This window comes from Microcaecilia unicolor, chromosome 1, assembly GCF_901765095.1.
Source record: "Microcaecilia unicolor chromosome 1, aMicUni1.1, whole genome shotgun sequence".
Classification (NCBI taxonomy): Eukaryota; Metazoa; Chordata; class Amphibia; order Gymnophiona; family Siphonopidae; genus Microcaecilia; species Microcaecilia unicolor.
In genome coordinates, this window is record NC_044031.1 from 55,412,777 (window position 1) to 55,433,436 (window position 20,660).

The 20,660-nt window shown below is 44.5% G+C and overlaps 1 protein-coding gene across 2 annotated transcripts in view; it reads right to left on the bottom strand.

The window, feature by feature from the left end:
* OBSCN (obscurin, cytoskeletal calmodulin and titin-interacting RhoGEF) overlaps nucleotides 1-20,660 on the bottom strand; it is a 472,877-nt gene that overhangs the window by 352,428 nt on the left and 99,789 nt on the right. For both annotated transcript variants that reach the window (XM_030197417.1, XM_030197425.1), the window contains exons 25-28: nucleotides 20,076-20,342; nucleotides 16,730-16,996; nucleotides 11,142-11,408; nucleotides 10,137-10,403 (exon numbers count right to left, since the gene is read on the bottom strand). In XM_030197417.1, the coding sequence (XP_030053277.1) occupies nucleotides 10,137-10,403; nucleotides 11,142-11,408; nucleotides 16,730-16,996; nucleotides 20,076-20,342 (1,068 nt within the window). The remainder of the gene's footprint in view (nucleotides 1-10,136; nucleotides 10,404-11,141; nucleotides 11,409-16,729; nucleotides 16,997-20,075; nucleotides 20,343-20,660) is intronic.

Below are 20,660 nucleotides of genomic sequence, written 5' to 3' on the forward strand. Positions count from 1 at the left end.
TTGGTTGTGTTGTTTGCATGAGTTTCAAGTGTTAAGTGGCGGTCAATAGTGACTCCAAGGATTTTTAAAGTTTCCGAGATTGGAAGGTTTAGTTTTGGTGTGTTTATAGCGGTAAATTCATTCGTGTTGTATTGGAAAGCTTAAAAAAAACAGTGTGTTTCTTCTAGCAAAAAAGGTGCCGGTACTCAAATGTCAGGCCACCCTTCAGGGATGAGGTGATCACTGAGGGACCCACCCCACAATAGCCAGGACCCCTGCAACCAGTCACAGAATCTATGCCAAGGCAAAATTGGTGTGTAGAGCCTGAGCTCTTTCATTAAAACTTGGGATCCACAGGTCAATTTTAGCAGACAATGGAAAAGGTGCCGGTACTCAGTACCCCCAAGTACCCCCTTAAAAAAAGCCCTGCAAAAAACACATATTTCTTATCTTAAAAAAGAAGAATGCATTTCTAGGAGGAAAAATTCAGATTTTTCCCGATATTTCTAAAGGGACCCAGGAAAAGAGTAAGAAATTTATAGGAATGAGACAAGAGGTGTTATCACTAAATGCTTGCTTTCAACTTCGCTTTACCAGTGCTGGGATTTAACTCAATCCAGAGACTGAACCAGCTGAAAACTGAGTCCTGTGGAACCTTAGATGCAAGGATGAGAAGGTAAAGCCTGACACAGAAGAGGATCTGTGGTGTTGCATCTGACAAACGAGCCCCATGGCCTTGTCTGCCATCATGTTATGTTCTATGTTTCTCTGAGAATCTGAGGAGAGCACAGTTCTCCTTCAGTGCCGGAGAAAACCATTTCTATGGAGATCACATTGGATTCCAAGTACAGCATGATCAAAGAAGTTAGAAAATACTATTACTAGTACTGCAGCTGCTTGATTTAAATGCTATATTCTCCCCTAATTTTTGTTCAAAAAATAGATACTTCTCTTATAGCCAAGAGCATCCAAATTTATGTTTTTCTTTCTTACTGTGACCAAAACTAGCCTTTGCTTTCTATTCAAAATCACCATATAACAGTACTTAGAATTTATATAATGCTAGTAGTAATTTTTTTTGTATTATTTGTGTATCACCTGGGACACAAAGAGGTATATTTTCAAAGCACTTTGGGAGGCTAAGTTCCATAGGTTTCTATGGAACTTTGGGAGGCTAAGTGCTTTGAAAATGAGCCTCGAAGTAGGAAAGGAGATTAAAAATACATACAATCAATCAATAGTAAGCATACATAACATTGCTGAATTCCTGTATTCTAAACATGTTCCACTAGTAAAGATAACAGCAAGCCCTCTAGTGAAAAAGGAAGTGTAAGTGTGTATGTTAGTAGAATGATGGCGTGTGGGAATACCAAACTTGTTAGGAATCAATAGATCCTTAAATACGCTGAACAGAGGAGCAGTGCTAAACAAGTTAGATGATAAGGCGAAAACAATTAAGGAAAGCTTTTCTCAGGATAGAGGAATAAATTCTTAGCATGGCCCTTGCAGTTTAAGAACAGGAGGTGAAGGAATAGCTTTATGGTTAGTGTGGTAACCTGAGACCCAGGTTCAATTCCCACTGCAGCTCCCTGTGACCCTGCACAAGTCATCCAGACCTCTATTGCTCCAGATACCTGGACATCTCAAGGTAATGGAAGGTTAAGTAGCTCGCCTAAGGCTACAATGAGCCAGCTTGAGATGTGGACCTGGGCTTTCCGGTTCCCAGCCCACTGCTCTATTAGGCTACTCCTCTGCCCACCCCTCCCACCCCCTCCTGTACAATAAATAATAGTAACATAGTAACATATAGTAAATGACAGCAGCTAAAGACCTGTATGGTCCATCCAGTCTGCCCAACAAGATACTCATTTTACATGGTATGTGATACTTTATATGTATACCCGAGTTTGATTTGTCCTTGCCTTTTTCAGGGCACAGACCGTAGAAGTCTGCCCAGCACTGTTCTTGTACTAAGTTCTGAAGCTGATTTCGAAGCCCCTTATAATTTACACTCAAGCCCATCTATATCTATTTAGTCATTATCAGGGCGTAGACCGTAGAAGTCTGCCCAGCACCGGTTTTGCTTCCCAATTACCAGCGTCACCTCCCAATCTCCGCTAAGATTCCGTGGATCCATTCCTTCTAAACAGGATTCCTTTCTTAGGCTTCTGGCATTCGCACATAGACATTTCAAACTATGTTTGTTGTTCCTATTTACATCTTGCTCAGCAGTTGACAATGATAATGTGCAATCTTGAAAATCTGTCTGCTATTTATTTAAAGACACCTGGTCTACTATGCTCTCTATTGATACCTTGCTATCGGGATGCCCTATTTTCCCAGTTATGGTGATATCTTTGAAAGATACCTTATTTTGAACCATGTGTTTTTGAGTGACTGTTGGCCTTCCTTCAGTTTCTAGTTTAAAAGCTGCTCTATTTTTTAAATGCCGATGCCAGCAGCCTTGTCCCATCCTGGTTAAGGTGGAGCCCATCCTTTCGGAGTAGGCTCCCCCTTTCCCAGAATGTTGCACAGTTCCTAACAAATCTAAAACCCTCCTCCCTGCACCATCATCTCATCCATGCATTGAGACTCTGGAGCTCTCCCTGTCTCATGGGCCCTGAAGATTCAGTCTCTTGCTAATAGCTCCCTCTCTTACCCTGAATCTGACATTCTTGTTGCCTTTCAACTATGTTTCTTTCTTGTCCTTGCACTATACATCCATATACAATGCCATGTTTCCAGTGGCGTAGGAAGAGGGGGGGGGGGCGGGAGGTGCGGTCCGCCCCAGGTGCATGCCACTGGGGGGGGGGGGTGTCGGCTCCACCGGTTCCCTGCTCCCTCTGCCCCGGAACAGGTTACTTCCTGTTCTGGGGCAGAGAGAGCAGGGAACCAGCGGAGCCGACGCAGCTCCCAGCGACGTGCACTCGGGGCGGACCGGTCCTCCCACCCGCCCCCTTTCCTACGTGACTGGTAAGAATGCACTCTGGGGGGGGGATGTGCCTTGCTGCCCCCGGGGGGTGCGCAGCGGCAAACCGCCCCGGGTGGCAGCCGCCCTCGCTATGGCACTGCATGTTTGTATGCTTGACTATTACTGCCTGTTGCAAGCAACTATTTTTTCTCGGTCTACATCTGCTGGTTGATGGACATAACCCATAAGTTCCGGACTGGTCTGTTGTGACTAAAGGAAAGAAAACTAGCAGTTAAGACCTAATTTTACCATGTAAGGAAATACAAAGAAGAATGTAATTGGATTTTATATTGGAAACATTTTACATTGTAAGCAAATGCTATATACTAGGATGCCTGAAATATGAATCCAAAAAAAAAAAATTCAATTCGTGAAATGGAAAATGTGAGCACATTAATGCTTGAGCTTTAATTGAAGTACAGAAAACTACAGAAACTGTTTTACCCTTCACTTCCAAAGGCGCTATGGTCTTCTGCTCTCCACATACACAAGTGTAATCTCCAGCATCCTTCACATCTAGGTCCTTGATCATCAGCTCAGCAATGCGACCTTCCTGCATCATTTTATACTTGTCACTTGGTTTGAGTGTCATCTGCCCCTTCTTCCACTCCACTGGATCAGCAGTGATTTTGGTCAGCTCACAGTGCAGGGTAACTGTCCCACCTTCAGTAGCTCTCTCTTTCTTCAACTCTTCTTTGAAAAGTACAGGAAGCGCTAAGGAATACAATATAAAGAGGTAGGATATCAGAACCCACAAATTCTCACTAGTACCTTTATTATTAAGAGCCTGGTTTCTTCTAAATTTAGGTTGCAGGGCTGGCAGATCTCACTCATTAGGTGTGTGTCTCACACATTTGAAAGCTCTCTTACTCTCATACTGTCTGAGCCCCTTCTCTCACTCAATACAAACTGAATTGCTAGTGCACTGATCCCAATCTCTGCTTTCATTCAAGGCAAGCTAAGAGGAAAAACCAAATGGCCCAATAGAAATCTTGAACATAGTCTACAAGCTCAAATTGCTGTACTTCTGTCTTTATCCTGACTTAATAACTATTCTTTTGCCTTGTGTTTTATTTTTATGCTGAAATTGTTCAATATGGTTGCCATACTTCCAGATCTGTGTTTTTAAAAATATTTTTCCTACTGCGGAGTTCATTGAGGCTTAATTAGTTTGGCTCCCATTATACATGGTGTTTAATAGTCTGTCTTTAAGGGATAGGCTGCTTCCTGGAGAGTTAGGAACCCTGAGAAGCACTGCAAGCCTGAAGCTAAGAAATTTAGAATTTATGTATCTTCAGATTTTTATGTTTTTGTTTCATAAATTCTAAACTGACCTCTTCCCTATTTGTCCCTCTCATTAGATTTCTTGTAATCTGCTGACTTTACCTCTATATATCCTATATTAAAAAACAAACAAATGTCCTTTCCTCTGACTTAGAGAGCTACAGGCTCCTATAAGTTGCAATATTTCTTTCTTCTGACTTTATAGTCCCTCCCTGCCCACCCCTGGGCTAGCTCTACCTATATAGGAAAACCAATTCCCCCTGATATTCAAAACCATTTAACCAGCCAGGAATAGTACCAGGCCAGTTAAATGGCACTTAACCAGCTATATGTCAATATTCAGTAGGGGATAACCAGCTATCTTCCGCTGAATATTCCTGGTTAGCAGTTAGGAGATAACCGGCTATATTGGGCGATTTACCTGGGAATTCCAGAATATTAAGCACATAGCTGGCTATGGTAAGCAGCCACATCTGGCTGCGTAAACAGGTGGAATATCTTTGGATGGTTTAAACTTAACTGGCTATCTTCGAATATTAACTTAGCCGGTTAAGGTTAAACTATAAACCAGATATTCAATACTGGCCACCAGAAACGGCCTGGTATTGAATATCCGAGCTGACCGCCGAACACAATAGTTAGCCGAGCTCCACCCCCCCCCCCCCCCCCCCCCCCGCAGTCTGAATATCGTCCCCAATTATCTTCATTAAACCCTCTATAGGACAATGCTGCTTATTGATTTCCTTTAACATTGTACATCTCACACTTGTTAATCATATCAACATGTTTTTTATTCAATGCAATATATGTTGTGTTTTAGTCCTAAGGCAAACCATCTGGAACCTTAGAGCTTGCCCCATCTGCCTCTAAATATCAGTTATGAAAGATTAAATCAACAAACTCCAGAAGGAAATGGCTGCAATTAAGGAAGCATCCAGGACTACCCAATTCCCTGTCAATTTACCATCAGCACTGCCACAGAGAATAAAGTGGAAAAGAAATATATGGGTCACAGTAAGCTCAGGTAGACTATGACTTGAGTCGCAGAGGCTTTCACCCTCCCAATCTTTGCTCCTATATAACTCCTTTGCTGCACTGGAGCATTACGAAGCTCAGAAAAGTACTGAGGAGCCAGAGGCAAGGAATATAACTCATTCCAAAAGACATTCCCACAACAATGATAGATCGGCTCAAAGTAGAAAACTCTTACTGCTAGGAGACTCCATTATAAGCGGCATTAACTTAGGAACACAGTTCAATCGAGTGAAATGCCTTCCAGGATCCTCTGCTACCAGAAGTACCAACCAAATGTGATCCCAGAAGAGAGTAAGGATTCTAATACTGATATTGTAATCCATCTGGGGACAAATGACCTGGCTAACGACAGTAAGTGTGGAGCACAGAGAACATTACAGAAGCTTGGGGAGGGACTCAAGCCTTTGATTCAGACTGCAGTGTTTTCTGAAGTTATTCCTACATATGAGAAGGGAGAGGAAAGACTATGTAAAACAGAGTTCAATAAGTGGCTTGAAGCTTGGTGTAAAGTAGAAGGTTTCAAATACATAGGAGGATGAGGGAGTACATGGAAAAATAACAGAGTACTGTAATGATGGGCTACATCTTTCTGTGACAGGAAAAAAGATCCTTGGGGAGAAATTCAGACAGTGTGTTTCTAGACATTTAAACTAGAGGGTGGGGGTGACAATAGGAAGCAAGGGAATGCAGAACGTCACCCTAAACACAAACATGACGGAAATGGGGAAGGTAATATTACTATAGAAAACCATCTAACCTCACTTAACATGTAGAAAGCAGTGAGCGCAAATGCTCGTAGCCTAAGTAAAAAGGTTCAAAAATTTCAAGCCCTGATGTTTGAGGAAGACATGGATATTGTTGCTATTGCAGAGACATGATTCAATGACTCTCATGAATGGGATATGACCATACCAGGCTATAATCTTTTTGGGAGGGAGAGCTGAAGAGATGGAGGAGTAGCACTATATGAGAAATAATATCAGAGTGGCTGAAATGCAGTGCACCTAGGGAAAGGAAGAAGCCATATGGATCATTCTGGAAAAAGAAGATGGAAGCTCTATCCACATGGGTGTTATCTATAGACCTCTGGCACAAATGAAGAAGCTGGAGAAGGATCTGATTGGAGATATCTGTAAGCTCTGAATGAAAGGGGAGGTGCTGTTGCTGGGAGATTTCTACTTGCCTGATGTCGATTGGAACATCCCATTGGCAGAATTGGAAAGAAGAAGAGAGATTGTGGATCCCTGTCAAGGTGTTTTGCTCAGAAAAATGGTGACCAAAACCACAAGGGAAGTATCAATGCTGGAACTACTGCTCACAAATGGAGGAAGTGTTTCCAATGTCCGGGTGGGTGCCCACCTAGGCAATAGTGATCAACACACGATAAAAGAGTGAAAGTAGACTGCAGACGCAAAAAATTCAAAGTACTGGATTTCAGGCGTGCTGATTTTGGTAAAATAGGGGAATACCTGAAGAAGGAGCTGACAACAGGGACAAGCATAGGAAAAGTGGAAGCGCAGTGGTCCAAGCTGAAAGCTGTTATAAATATGGCAACAGATATACAAGGAAAGTAAACAAAAACATGAGAAACAGGAAGCTTATATGGGTCTCCAAACAAGTGACTGAAAAAATAAGGGCAAAAGAGGCTGCGTTCAAGAAACATAGATGATCAGGGGTGGACTGACCATTCGGGCAACCGGGCTGAGACTCTAGGGGGCCCATAGGCTTTGCCTGGATGCCTGCCGCTCTCCCCACTCACACCCAGTACCCTCCTGCCATGGTGATGGCAAAAACAGAAAAAAAGATCGCGGGGCTGCACTGTTCCTGCTCACGGCTGCTGGTCCCACCTTCCTCTGACATAATTTCCTGTTCTGGGGCAGAGCCAGTCAGCCACAAGCAGGAACAGTGCAGCTCCGCAATCTTTTTTTCAGTTTTTTGCTGCCACTGCTGAAACAGCAACAGCAGCAGCAGCAGCAGTGGTGGCCATGGCAGGGGGTATTGGGTGGGAGTGGGAAGAGCCTAGTGTGCCAGTGGCAGTGGAGATGTCCGGTGGGGGGGGGGGGGGGGGGGGATAGAGGAGTTGGGTGTTGGGGGAGCTGAAAAATAGACTGAGACACAGAATTGGAGGGGGGAGAGGGACAGATGCTGGATGGAGAATGGAGTGGGGAGGGGGTATGGGGAACAGATGGATGGAAGTGAGGAGAGATGGGACAGATGTTGGATAGAGGGGGGAGGAAGGACAGATGGAGATGCTGGATGAGAAGGAGAGAGAGGACAGATGTCAGATAGAAAGAGGGAGAGGAGGGACAGACACTGGATGGGGGGGAGAGAAGGGACATATGCCAGATGGAAATGGGGAAAGGAGTTTTCTTTCCCTCACAGGAAAGTAAAATTTTATTTGGAAGCCACAAGAAAGTTGTATAGTGTTTCCTTTTACTAGTGGGTCATACAGATATTGTATCGTATTTTTGCTATCACTATGATTCAGTTTGCCTATTTCCAGATTTACTTCACTCTTCTGATTTTGTACTACGCTGATGTTTGGTCATTTTATTAGTGTTGGAGACCACCTTCAAAAAGACATAAACAGAATGGAGTCAGTCCAGAAAGTGACTACTAAAATGGCCAGTGGTCTTCATCATAAAGTGGGCTCATCTCTTCATAAAGGCAGGTAATAAACCTTATAAATAACTATTATTTATTTATTTGAGTCATTTCTATCCCACATTATCCCAAAGAAGTTCGGGTTCAATGTGGCTAACAGGAAACAATTACTACAGTACAATGCAAGTAATGTGAGCATGCACAAGAAATGGACAATCCACAAAAACAAACAAAAAAAAAGTCCCTAATGTAGGAAAAGCATTTCTTGAAGGCAGGTCTTAAACTAAAGATACCAAGAGGCTCAATAGATAATTCTGTCTCCTCAGGGAGCAGCCTCCCTTGACTATGGAATTGTTTGTGTGACCTGGACAGCTAAAGGGATGGCATAGGGGGCTGCAACCAGAAAGCTCAGAATGAGACACTCAGGGGAAAAGAATCTAGATAACATGAAGGACAGCATTAGACACAAGCTTAAAGGAAATGCAAAACTGAATCTGTGAATATGGGGCTACTAAGATATTGGCAATGTAGATATGAAGCACTGCATAGAGTATTTTACCCTTCACTGCCAGAGCTGCTGTGGTCTGCTGCTCCCCACAAACACATGTATAATCTCCAGCGTCCTTTTCATCTAGGTCACAGATGACCAGCTCAACAATGGCACCCTCCTGCCTCATCTTATACTTGTCACTTGGTTTGAGTGTCCTCGGTCCCTTCTTCCACTCCAGTTCAGCAGTGGCCTTGGTCAGTTCACAATGTAGAGTGGCTGTTGGAAGATGGCCGCCCTTCTCCTTCGAAAATAAGCAGGATGTTGAAACATATTCAAACTTTGTAAAACATTTTTATAAATTTTTAAGTGTGCTCACATCTTTTTCAAGGACACTCACAGACCACAAACGGTCTAATTGTAGTCCAACTCTTTTTTATAATCATTACACACAATTTTTCAAACATGTGTATATAAATCCAATAATCAAATTTAAAGGCACTTAGGGGGGGGGGGGGGGTGTTTTACATTTTAGCATGTGCTGATTAGCACACACTAAATGCTAGAGATGCCCATAGGAATATATGGGCATCTCTAGTGTTTAGAATGTGCATATTTTTAACGCACGCTAAAAGTGCTAGTGCACCTTTCTAAGACGACCCCATAGCTTTTAAAGATCTTTTCGAGTCCTAACATGGACTATGTTTCATATATAGCTGTTTCAAGGAACCCTTAGATCAAAAGCTCTGGCTGCCTAATATCCTTCACAACTATCTTCACACACTTGTCAACCAGGCAGCCAGAGCTTTTGATCTAAGGGCTCCTTGAAACAGCTATATGAAAAACATGGTCCATGTCGGGACCTGAAAAGATCTTTAAAAGCTAAGGGGCCCTTTTACAAAGGCACAGTAGGCTCTATGCACATGCAGCACACACCAAAACGAGACTACCGCCAGGCTAGCACACCCCCTGGCAGTAATTTTAGATTTGGTGCGCACCCATACTGCCGGAACAAATGATTTTTTATTTCCTACCACTCAAGGCGTTTCTGGCGTTAATCAGCTGTTGGTGCGCACTGACTGGTCGCCACACTTGTAGCGCGTGAGCCCTTACTGCTAGATCAATGGGTGGCGTTAAGGGCTCAGACCATAAATAGGCACGTGCTGGTTTCAATTTTATCACAGGCCCTTTTCCCGTCCCATTGAAAAAAAGCCCTTTTTCCCCAAACATGGTAAAAACTGGCCTGGCACAAGCCAAAAACACACGCCCACACTACCGCAGGCCACTTTGTGCTGCAGCTTAGTAAAAGGATCCCTAAGTGCCTTTAAATTTGATTACTGGATTTATATACATGCGTTTGAAAAAATTGTGTGCAATGATTATAAACAACAGTTGGACTACAATTAGACTGCTTCCGGTCTGTGAATGTCCTTGAAAAAGATGTGAGCACACTTAAACATTTATACAAATTTTTAAAACATGTTTCAACATGTGGTTTATTTGGATTCCCTGTGGATTTATATCTGAAGTGATCATATTCATTTCCCAGAGATGTTATTAGGATTACTGGCATAGCTGGTTAATTTTTAGTGGCCAAAATAAACCCAGATATTCAATGCCGGTCACCACTGGCAGACAGCAAACACACTGCCCACGCTAGCTATCGGGCCCTTTGGATTTAGACCAATATGTTGTAAATGCCAGGGCCAGCTTTTAGTCCCAGTGCATCACAGGACTATAGGAGTTTAAAAATTCAAATAGAAATGATATTTTTACCATTCACGGTTAAGGTCGCTGTGGTCTGCTGATCTCCACATATGCATGTGTATTCTCCAGTATCCTTCACATCCAGATCGTGGATTAACAGCTCAGCAGTGGGACCCTCCTGCCTCATTTTATATTTTTTACTGGTCCTAATAGCTTTCTGTCCTTTTTTCCACTCCACTGAAGCATCAGCTTTGGTTAGCTCACATTGCAGAGTGACTGTTTCACCTTCAGGGGCTTCCTTGTTCTTCAGTGTGTCTTTGAAAAGTACAGGGAGGGCTGAGGAATGCAATTAAAAACAAAGAAAAAGAAAAAAAATACACATATATAAAAGCTCACCCGGTCAAAACAAATGTGCCTAAACAATCAAAGTCAGATTTCAGATTCAGACTTTTAACCTCATATTTCAAAGTGCACTGTATAATCAAATGCTCTCAAATACAGAGAGACATAAGAAGAATAGCCATAATGGGCCACACCAATGGCCCATCTATCCTAGTATCCTGCTTCCAACAGTGGCCAATCCAGGTCACAAGTACCCAGCAGAATCCCAAAGAGTAGCAAATTTCCAGGCTACTGATCCCAGGGATAAGTAGTGACTTTCCCCATGTCTATCTTAATAGCTAATTATGGACTTTTCCTCCAGGAACTTGTTCAAACCCAGATATGCTAACTGCTATTATGACATCCTCCAGCAATGAGTTCCAGAGCTTAACTATTCACTGAGTGAATAAATATTTTCATCTCTTTGTTTTAAAAGTATTACCATTTAACTTCATGGAGTGTCCCCTAGTCTTTCTATGTTTTGAAAGCGTAAACAATCAATTTATGTTTACCTGTTCTACCTGAGAAAACAACTAAAAGGTCGGCCACTAGACCAAGAAAGACCATTATTTCAAATTGTAAAAATATTTTATTATTTTGAATACAATTGGCTTGCAATGAAAAAAAAACACTCATGAGTTCAAAATGTAACACCAAGGAAATTGAATTATGACAACGCAGTCTTCATCCTACCGTGCACTTTGACTCGAGCAGTACTCTGTTGGTCTCCGGTATCACAGGTATAATTCCCTGAGTCCTCTGGTTCCACATTGTGGATCAGTAGCTCTGCAACAGCACCCTTCTGCTGAATTTCATACTTTGCACTGGCTTGAACTGTCACTACTCCTTTCTTCCACACTACTTGGGCATCAGGTTTTGTGATCTCACAGCTCAGGGACACTGTGCCACCTTCTTCGGCTTCTACATTTTTCAGGTCTTCTTTAATGCGGACTGGACGAGCTAAATTGTAAAAAACACAATTACCTTACCAGGGTGCGATTACTGTGATACATAAGGACATTACTGTTCCATGATCTCTTCTTTTGTATTGCAGCGCTTCTAAGTCTCAGGGGCCCTCTTCCTGAGACTTAACGTGGGACTTTAGTCCGCAGTAGCTGCAAATTTTAACGCAGCCACCAGGGTGTTCCCAGTACTTTGTACTGTAGGTTGTGTGTTAACAATCAGATTAGTGTAAGGTAGCTGCTCCTGGTTATCAAAGAAGCATTTCGCACCTTCTATTTGGGAGGAGATAAATTGTCCTGTGTAAAATGCGCATTAGGCAGATAGTGTGCACTAAATGCAGCATATTACCTGCCAAATGCCTTCCACACCCACTTTCCGCCAATGCCTCCGCTCTAGGTGCCGCGCGCGGGGCATTTTTCTCTTTGTATCTAATCTTTTTCCAGTTGCTAAAGTACCTTAATCATTTATGGCTCCTATTCACATTCTCTTCCTAGCTCTGTCCCTTCCTAATCTTTTCCCTCACCCCCTACCTCTCTCCGCTACAGGAACTCACTTCCCATCCATTGACTTCATCACCTCACCTTCTCTCCTACCCTCTTCCTCCCTCTTGGCTTTTAATCTCCGTCTCTTTCTTCCCTCCATTTTGCCTTCCCCATTCCACCTAAATACCTCTCGCCTTCGACGCCTTCGTGGCCACACCTCTCCTACTCTCCTCCGCTCTCTTTTACTCCTTCTCTTACTCTCAGCTGGTGACATCAATCCCAATCCTGGCCCTCCTCACCAACTATTATCCAAACTCTACAGATCTCACCGTGACCTCTCTAACCTCATCTCTATTCCTCTACTCCCCTCCTCTTCTCTGCCCTTCTCTTGCGCCCTATGGAATGCCCGCTCTATCTGTAACAAACTCCCCTATATCCAGGACCTCTTTATCTCACGTCACCTCCATCTGCTCGCCATAACAGAAACCTGGCTCTGCCCTGATGACTCTGCTTCAGTCGCAGCCCTGTGCCATGGCGGTTATCTATTTTCACATACTCCTCGCTCTGCTGGCCGTGGGGGCGGTGTTGGACTACTTCTCTCTCCCTCCTCCAGATTTCAACCCCTTCTTCCACCTCAATCTCACTGTTTTTCCTCCTTTGAAGTCCACTCTATCCGCCTTTTCTCTCCTCTGCCTCTTCGAATAGCGGTCATTTATCGTCCCCCTGATAAGTCCCTTTCATCCTTTCTCAGTGACTTTGATGCCTGGCTTGCCTTCTTCCATGATCCTTCCTCCCCCTCTCTCATCCTTGGTGACTTTAATATTCCTGCTAATGATCCTTCCAACTCTTATATTTCCAAGTTACTCGCTTTAACGTCGTCCTTTAATCTCCAACTATGCTCCACCTCCCCCACTCATCAAAATGGTCACTGTCTTGATCTCATCTTCTCCTCCAACTGTTCACCCTCTAGTTTCCTTGCCTCCGATCTTCCCCTCTCTGATCACCATCTTATAACTTTCACACTTAAATCTCCTCCCTCCCAGTCCCGTCCTATCCTATCTAATTTATCTAGGAATCTTCACGACATTGACCCTTCATCTCTATCCTCCCATGTTTCAAACCTCCTCTCTACTGTGGCACCATCCACGTCTGTCAACGAGGCTGTTTCTTCTTACAACAATACTCTATCCTCTGCCTTAGACACTCTTGCACCTTTGATGACCCGCCCTGTAAGGCGTACAAAACCCCAACCTTGGCTGACTTCTAATATCCGCTACCTACGTTCCTGTACCCGCTCCGCCGAACGCCTCTGGCGGAAATCTCGGGCCCTTGCTGATTTCTTACACTTTAAGTTCATGCTGACCTCCTTCCAATCTGCTCTTTTACGTGCCAAACAGGATTATTATATCCAACTGACCAACTCTCTTGGCTCTAATCCTCGACTTCTCTTCACCACATTGAACTCTCTCCTCAAGGTGCCCCCTCCCCCAACTCCCCCTTCATTATCTCCTCAGACCCTTGCTGAATTCTTTCACAACAAGGTTCAAAAGATAAACCTTGCTTTCTCTACCTCACCAGCTCTCCCTCTAGTCCGTTCCCCTCTCTCTCCTTACCCCTCATTCCCTTTCCTCCTTTCCTGAAGTTACTATTGAGGAAACTACACTTCTCCTTTCTTCCTCAAAATGTACCACCTGTTCCTCTGATCCCATTCCCACCCACCTTCTTAATGCCATCTCTCCTACTCTTATTCCTTTTATCTGTCACATTCTCAACCTCTCACTTTCCACTGCGACTGTCCCTGCTTCCTTTAAACATGCTGTGGTCACACCTCTCCTTAAGAAGCCTTCACTTGACCCTACTTGTCCCTCTAATTACCGACCCATCTCCCTCCTTCCTTTTCTCTCCAAATTACTTGAGCGTGCTGTTCACCGCCGCTGCCTTGATTTTCTCTCCTCACATGCTATTCTTGACCCATTACAATCTGGTTTTCGCCCTCTCCACTCAACTGAAACTGCGCTTACTAAAGTCTCCAATGACCTATTACTGGCTAAATCCAGAGGTCAATATTCCATCCTCATTCTTCTTGATCTTTCCGCTGCTTTTGACACTGTCGATCACAGCATACTTCTCGATACCCTGTCCTCACTTGGATTCCAGGGCTCTGTCCTTTCCTGGTTCTCTTCCTACCTCTCCCTCCGCACCTTTAGTGTTCACTCTGGTGGATCCTCTTCTACCTCTATCCCTCTGCCAGTCGGTGTACCTCAGGGTTCTGTTCTTGGTCCCCTCCTCTTTTCTATCTACACTTCTTCCCTTGGTTCATTAATCTCATCCCATGGCTTTTCCTACCACCTCTATGCTGATGACTCCCAAATCTACCTTTCTACCCCTGATATCTCACCTTGCATCCAAACCAAAGTTTCAGCGTGCTTGTCTGACATTGCTGCCTGGATGTCTCAACGCCACCTGAAATTAAATATGACCAAAACCGAGCTTCTCATTTTCCCCCCCAAACCCACCTCCCCGCTCCCCCCGTTTTCTATTTCTGTTGATGGCTCTCTCATTCTCCCTGTCTCCTCAGCTCGAAACCTTGGGGTCATCTTTGACTCTTCTCTCTCCTTCTCTGCTCATATCCAGCAGACCGCCAAGACCTGTCGTTTCTTTCTTTACAACATCCGTAAAATCCGCCCCTTTCTTTCCGAGCACTCTACCAAAACCCTCATCCACACCCTTGTCACCTCTCGTTTAGACTACTGCAATCTGCTTCTTGCTGGCCTCCCACTTAGTCACCTCTCCCCTCTCCAGTCGGTTCAAAACTCTGCTGCCCGTCTCATCTTCCGCCAGGGTCGCTTTACTCATACTACCCCACTCCTCAAGACCCTTCACTGGCTCCCTATCCGTTTTCGCATCCTGTTCAAACTTCTTCTACTAACCTATAAATGTATTCACTCTGCTGCTCCCCAGTATCTCTCCACACTCGTCCTTCCCTACACCCCTTCCCGTGCACTCCGCTCCATGGATAAATCCTTCTTATCTGTTCCCTTCTCCACTACTGCCAACTCCAGACTTCGCGCCTTCTATCTCGCTGCACCCTACGCCTGGAATAAACTTCCTGAGCCCCTACGTCTTGCCCCATCCTTGGCCACCTTTAAATCTAGACTGAAAACCCACCTCTTTAACATTGCTTTTGACTCGTAACCACTTGTAACCACTCGCCTCCACCTACCCTCCTCTCTTCCTTCCCGTTCACATTAATTGATTTGATTTGCTTACTTTATTTATTTTTTGTCTATTAGATTGTAAGCTCTTTGAGCAGGGACTGTCTTTCTTCTATGTTTGTACAGCGCTGCGTATGCCTTGTAGCGCTATAGAAATGCTAAATAGTAGTAGTAGTAGTAGTAGCCACTCCCTTTGGCACAAAAAGCACTTAACATGGTTTACCATGCGCTAACTGTGAAAAAACAGCAAAGTCCCTTAATGTGGCTCAGCACTAAAAGTTAACGAGGTGTTAACCAGGCATTAAGGGCCCGACATTCAGCCGGCAGCGCTTCTGCTGTCCGCTGCTGGTGTTAAACCTGGATATTCAATGCTGGGCCATTTCCGGTGACCTGGGGCTTTTTAACCGCTACAAAATTAACCAACTATGCCAATATTTGCTACAAAGTTAATCGGTTATGCCAGTTAACTTCATAGCAGTTAAAGACAGGACAGCTTTGACCGCTAAAGTTATCCAGTTAAGGCACTGAGGGGCCCTTTTACTAAGGTGCACTAAAAAATGGCCTGTGGTAGTGTAGATGTGTGTTTTTGGGGCACACACAGAATCATTTTCAGCACACTTGTAAAAAAAGCCTTTTAAAAATTTTTGCCAAAAATGGACGTGCGGCACAATGAAAATTCCAGCACATCCATTTTGGGTCTGAGACCTTACTGCCAGCCATTGACCTAGCAGTAAGGTCTGAAGCAGTAAAAGTGCAGTAATGGTCTACACACATAAAATGCCGATTACCGCCCGCGTGCCAGAAAATAAAAATATTTTCTGGTGCGCGTAGCAGACAAGCATCAAAAATGAAATTACCACAAGGGCCACGCGGTAGCCGGGCGGTAACTCAAAATTGATGAGCGCTGGGTACGCGTAGGCACCTATGCGTCTTAGTAAAAGGGCCCATGAATATCAGCACCTAACCAAATAATTTCTGCGATACAGCCAGTTATGCGCTAGGCACTATCTTGCAATATTCAGCAGAGATAACTGGTTATCTGCCGCTGAATATTAGTGGTTAGGCGCCAATATGCTATTTAACCAGTCTGCAGCTATATCTGGCCAGTTAAAAAACTTTGAATATCAGGGGAAGTGCTTAACACAGTTTAATAAAAGAGTGCCTTAATCTAAGGCAGTGTTTCCCAAGTCCAGTCCTGAAGTACTCCTTGTCAGTCAGGTTTTCAGGATATCCACAATGAATATCCATGAACTTGATTTGCATACGCTGCCTCCATTATATGTAAATCTCTTTCATGCATATTCATTGTGGATATCCTGAAAACCTGACTGGCAAGGGGTACTCCAGGACTGAACTTGGGAAACACTGAACTACGGTACACTTACACCTAAAGCTGAAAAATGGAGGCCTTTTATTTCCCTGAGGTTTTGCAAAGGAATAAGAAAAGCATCAAATAATTTACAATATATGGAGACAAAACAGATATGGTATACACTTCTAGGCAATTTTCAGATTTCTAATTTTATTTAGGACACTGCACCCAAATGATTCTTGCAAAGCTAGCAGGCAGTGGTTGGCTGAAACATAACAAGAACTACTATGAATCATGAATGTTGCCTACCAATCACTTTCACATGAGCAGTGGTTTTTTGGTCTCCGGTATCACACGTGTAGTCCCCGGTATCCTCTGGTTTCACGGCCTGGATGTAAAGCTCAACTATGGTCCCAAGTTGCTTCAGCTCATACTTCTCGGTGGACTGCAAAATCAGGTCTCCCTTTCTCCATGTCACCGGGACATTGGCTTTTGTGAGCTCACAGTGCAGCCTGGCCTTACTGCCCTCTTTCACTTCCTCATTACGAAGCCCACGTTTAAAAAGAACTGGCAGAGCTAAAATGCAGAATTTCACAAAGTTACATTTTATAAACCTAAAGGCTCTCAAAATGTAAAAGAAGAAACAGATTTCATCACACTGTAGTGCAATGGCTTCTAGTGCCATTTCTCCCATAACAATTGTAATTCTTAAATCAGAAACCAATCAATTAATAGTTGGGGACTGGAAAAACAGGATGTGGACTGGAAAATGGTAAAGAAGGCACAGCACATGAAGAGTTAAGGGCCCTGAGTCATGTGCTGTTTACCCATATACTGCATACTGTTTAACCATATGCTGTTCAGATATGAACTACAAATATACCTGCGAGACCTCTAGTCAGTGGATCATCTGCTGATGAGTATGAGGTTTGTTCCCAAACAAACTCTTCTAGGAAATCACTCAAAAGGCCTCCCCAGCTTAAGTTGGCCTAGAATGAAGCCAGGCTTGATGATGTAATCTGCTAATAAATGTCTGTATTATTTTTATAGTTGCTGTGCATCTGTCATGTGTGAGTCTGTAAGCTTTCTTGCTCTTATACATTTGGAATTCACTTGGACCTAGTACAGGCGGTGAGTGAGTAGAGATCAAGGGCAGAACTGGTGATTATTTGGAAAGTGGCAGTATTCAGACTGCTATCCACATAACTACGCAGGTGAAGTTAGGACAGAAAATCAGTGTCCTAACCTTATCTGGTTAGTTACGTGGATAGCAGTTTGAATCTCGCCGTTATCCGGATAGCTGCAGCATTCCCTACTCCACCTGGAGGGCCATAATCGAACGGGGCCGGCCATCTATAAGGGCAGCCATCTTTAACGCCGGCCCCGTCAAGCGACGTACCCGACTGTATTATCGAAACAAGATGACCGGCCATCTTTCGTTTCGATAATACGGTCGGGGACGGCCAAATCTCAACATTTGGTCTGCCCTTAGAGATCGCCGGCGTTAGAGATGGCCACCATTGGTTTTCGCCAAAAATGGAAACTAATGGCGGTCATCTCAAACCTGGCCAAATCCATGGCATTTGGTCGTGGGAGGAGCCAGCATTTGTAGTGCACTGGTCCCCCTCACATGCCAGGACACCAACCGGGCACCCTAGGGGGCACTGCAGTGGACTTCACAAATTGATCTGAGGTGCATAGCTCCCTTACCTTGTGTGCTGAGCCCCCCACCCCCCAAACCCACTACCCACAACTGTACAACACTACCATAGCCCTTAAAGGGTAACGGGGGACACCTAGATGTGGGTACAGTGGATTTCGGGTGGGTTTTGGAGGGCTCCCATATGCCACCACAAGTGTAACAGGAAGGGTGGATGGGCCTGGGTCTGCCTGCCTAAAGTGCACTGCAGTACCCACTAAAAACTGCTACAGGGACCTGCATAGTGCTGTCATGGAGCTGGGAATGACATTTGAGGCTGGCATAGAGGCTGGCAAAAAATGTTTTGTTTTGTTTTTTTGGGTGGGAGGGGGTTGGTGACCACTGGGGGAGTAAGGGGAGGTGATTCCCGATTCCCTCCAGTGATCATCGGGTCAGTTCGGGCACCTTTTCAAGGCTTGGTCGTGAACAAAAAGGGACCAAGTAAAGTTGGCCAAATGCTTGTCAGGGCCGCCCTTTTTTTTCCATTATCGGCCGAGGACAGCCATCTCTTAACCACGCCCCCGTCCCGCCTTCGGTACACTGCCAACACGCCCCCTTGAAGTTTGGCCGGCCCTGCAACGGAAAGCAGTTGAGGCCGGCCAAAATCGGCTTTCGATTATGCCGATTTGGCCGCCCTTAGGAGAAGGGCGCCCATCTCCCGATTTGTGTTGGAAGATAGCCGCCCTTCTCCTTCGAAAATAAGCAGGATAGTAACATAGTAGGTGACGGCAGAAAAAGACCTGTATTATCCATCCAGTCTGCCCAACAAGATAAACTCATATGTGCTACTTTATATGTATATCTGACCTTGATTTGTATCTGCCATTTTCAGGGCACAGACCGTAGAAGTCTGCCCAACAGTAGCCCCGCCTCCCAACCACCGGTGCTGCCACCCAATCTTTGCTAAGTTTCTGAGGATCCATTCCTTCTGAACAGGATTCCTTTATGTTTATCCCACGCATTTTTGAATTCCGTTACCGTCTTCATCTCCACCACCTCCCACCGGAGGGCATTTCAAGTATCCACCACTCTCTCCATGAAAATGTGGACAACTGCAACCCCTGGGAGCACAGCTGCTTTATCTACCTATGGGAAACTGAGCAAACTTTTGTTGATGAGCTCCCTCTTGGTTCAGCCGCAACATTTACTTCCATATCCCTGGTCCAGCATCACAGCTTCCTTACCCCCTACCAGCCACGCCACTTCCAGGTACATAAAAAGTGACTAAAGCACAAAGCCACTGTATAGGCCATGTTGGGGATGGCTCTTCTAGTTCCCCCCCCCCCTCCACCCAGAACAGAAAATCCACATCACAACGGGGTGGACTGGCAGAACCATCCCCACCATGGCCTAGACGGTGGTTCCATGCATTTATACCACTTTTCTTTTTTTTTTTGCTCGGAAGCAGCAGAGCTGGCAAGGGTGGGAGGAGCTAAGGAAGCTGCTGGACTAGGGGAAAGGAGGGGAGGGAAGGAAGATGCTGGACTGGATTGGACCCTGTGCTCAGGGTTCCATTTACTGATGGGCCCTCTGTTAAGCTGGGCCCAAGAGAGCTGCCCCATTTGCCCATAGGTAAAAGTGTCCCTCCCTGGGAGACTACATGACTACCACCAGGAGAAGGAGACAAGTGAGACTTGTACCTGGGAGCCTGTGTTACCAGTACTGGAAGAGATGAATGAATCAATAGCAACATCACCAAATAAAGTGAGGTGAGAGACTGGCTGGAGGGGGAAGAGAAATTAGTGACAACAGCCTTGGCAGAGAGAGAGAGAAAAAAAGATCAGCTCACTCACAAGCTCCCTCCATCTCTAACAACCTCACCAGAAACAATCCAGTCCCTTTTCTTCTCTTTTAACAAAATCACCAGGTTTTTTTTTTTTGGAGTGTCAAATAAATTTCACTTCTCACCAACCCAGCTCTCCAATTTTGAATCTTATTTTGATTTCTTTCACCTACCATTTACTGTTACGGTGGCAGTAGTTTTCTGATTTGGGGTACAACAGGTATAGCTCCCAGCATCCTCTGGCTCCAACTGATGGATTAATAGCTCTGCCACTGCTCCCTTCTGCCTCATCTCATGTTTACTGCTGGAGCGGAGCAGCTTGTCCTGTTTCCTCCATTCCACAGCAGTGTCAGGTTTTGAGAGCTCACAGCGCAGGGCAACAGTCTCACCTTCAGTGGCTTCAGTATTCTGAAGCTCTTCTTTGAAGCTGGCTGGCAGCGCTAAAGTTTATAAATAGAAACCGTGTCATCCAAAGTAATTTTAAACATTCAGAACTGCACAAAAACATAGAAACAAACAAACAAACAAAAAAAAACAAACCTGCCTATTTTTACAGCAATTGAGACTTACTTTACACCACACTTAAAACCCTACCCTTAGATAAAATTGCTATACCCTAATGTTCTCTTGCTTTATTCTATCGCCCTATCATTTCCCCATTGATACATTCCATTGTTCTATTTCCCAAATGATTTTTTGATTTTGACTTTGTCTTCCCATAACTCCTTACTATGTAACCCATAACTGTACTGTAACAA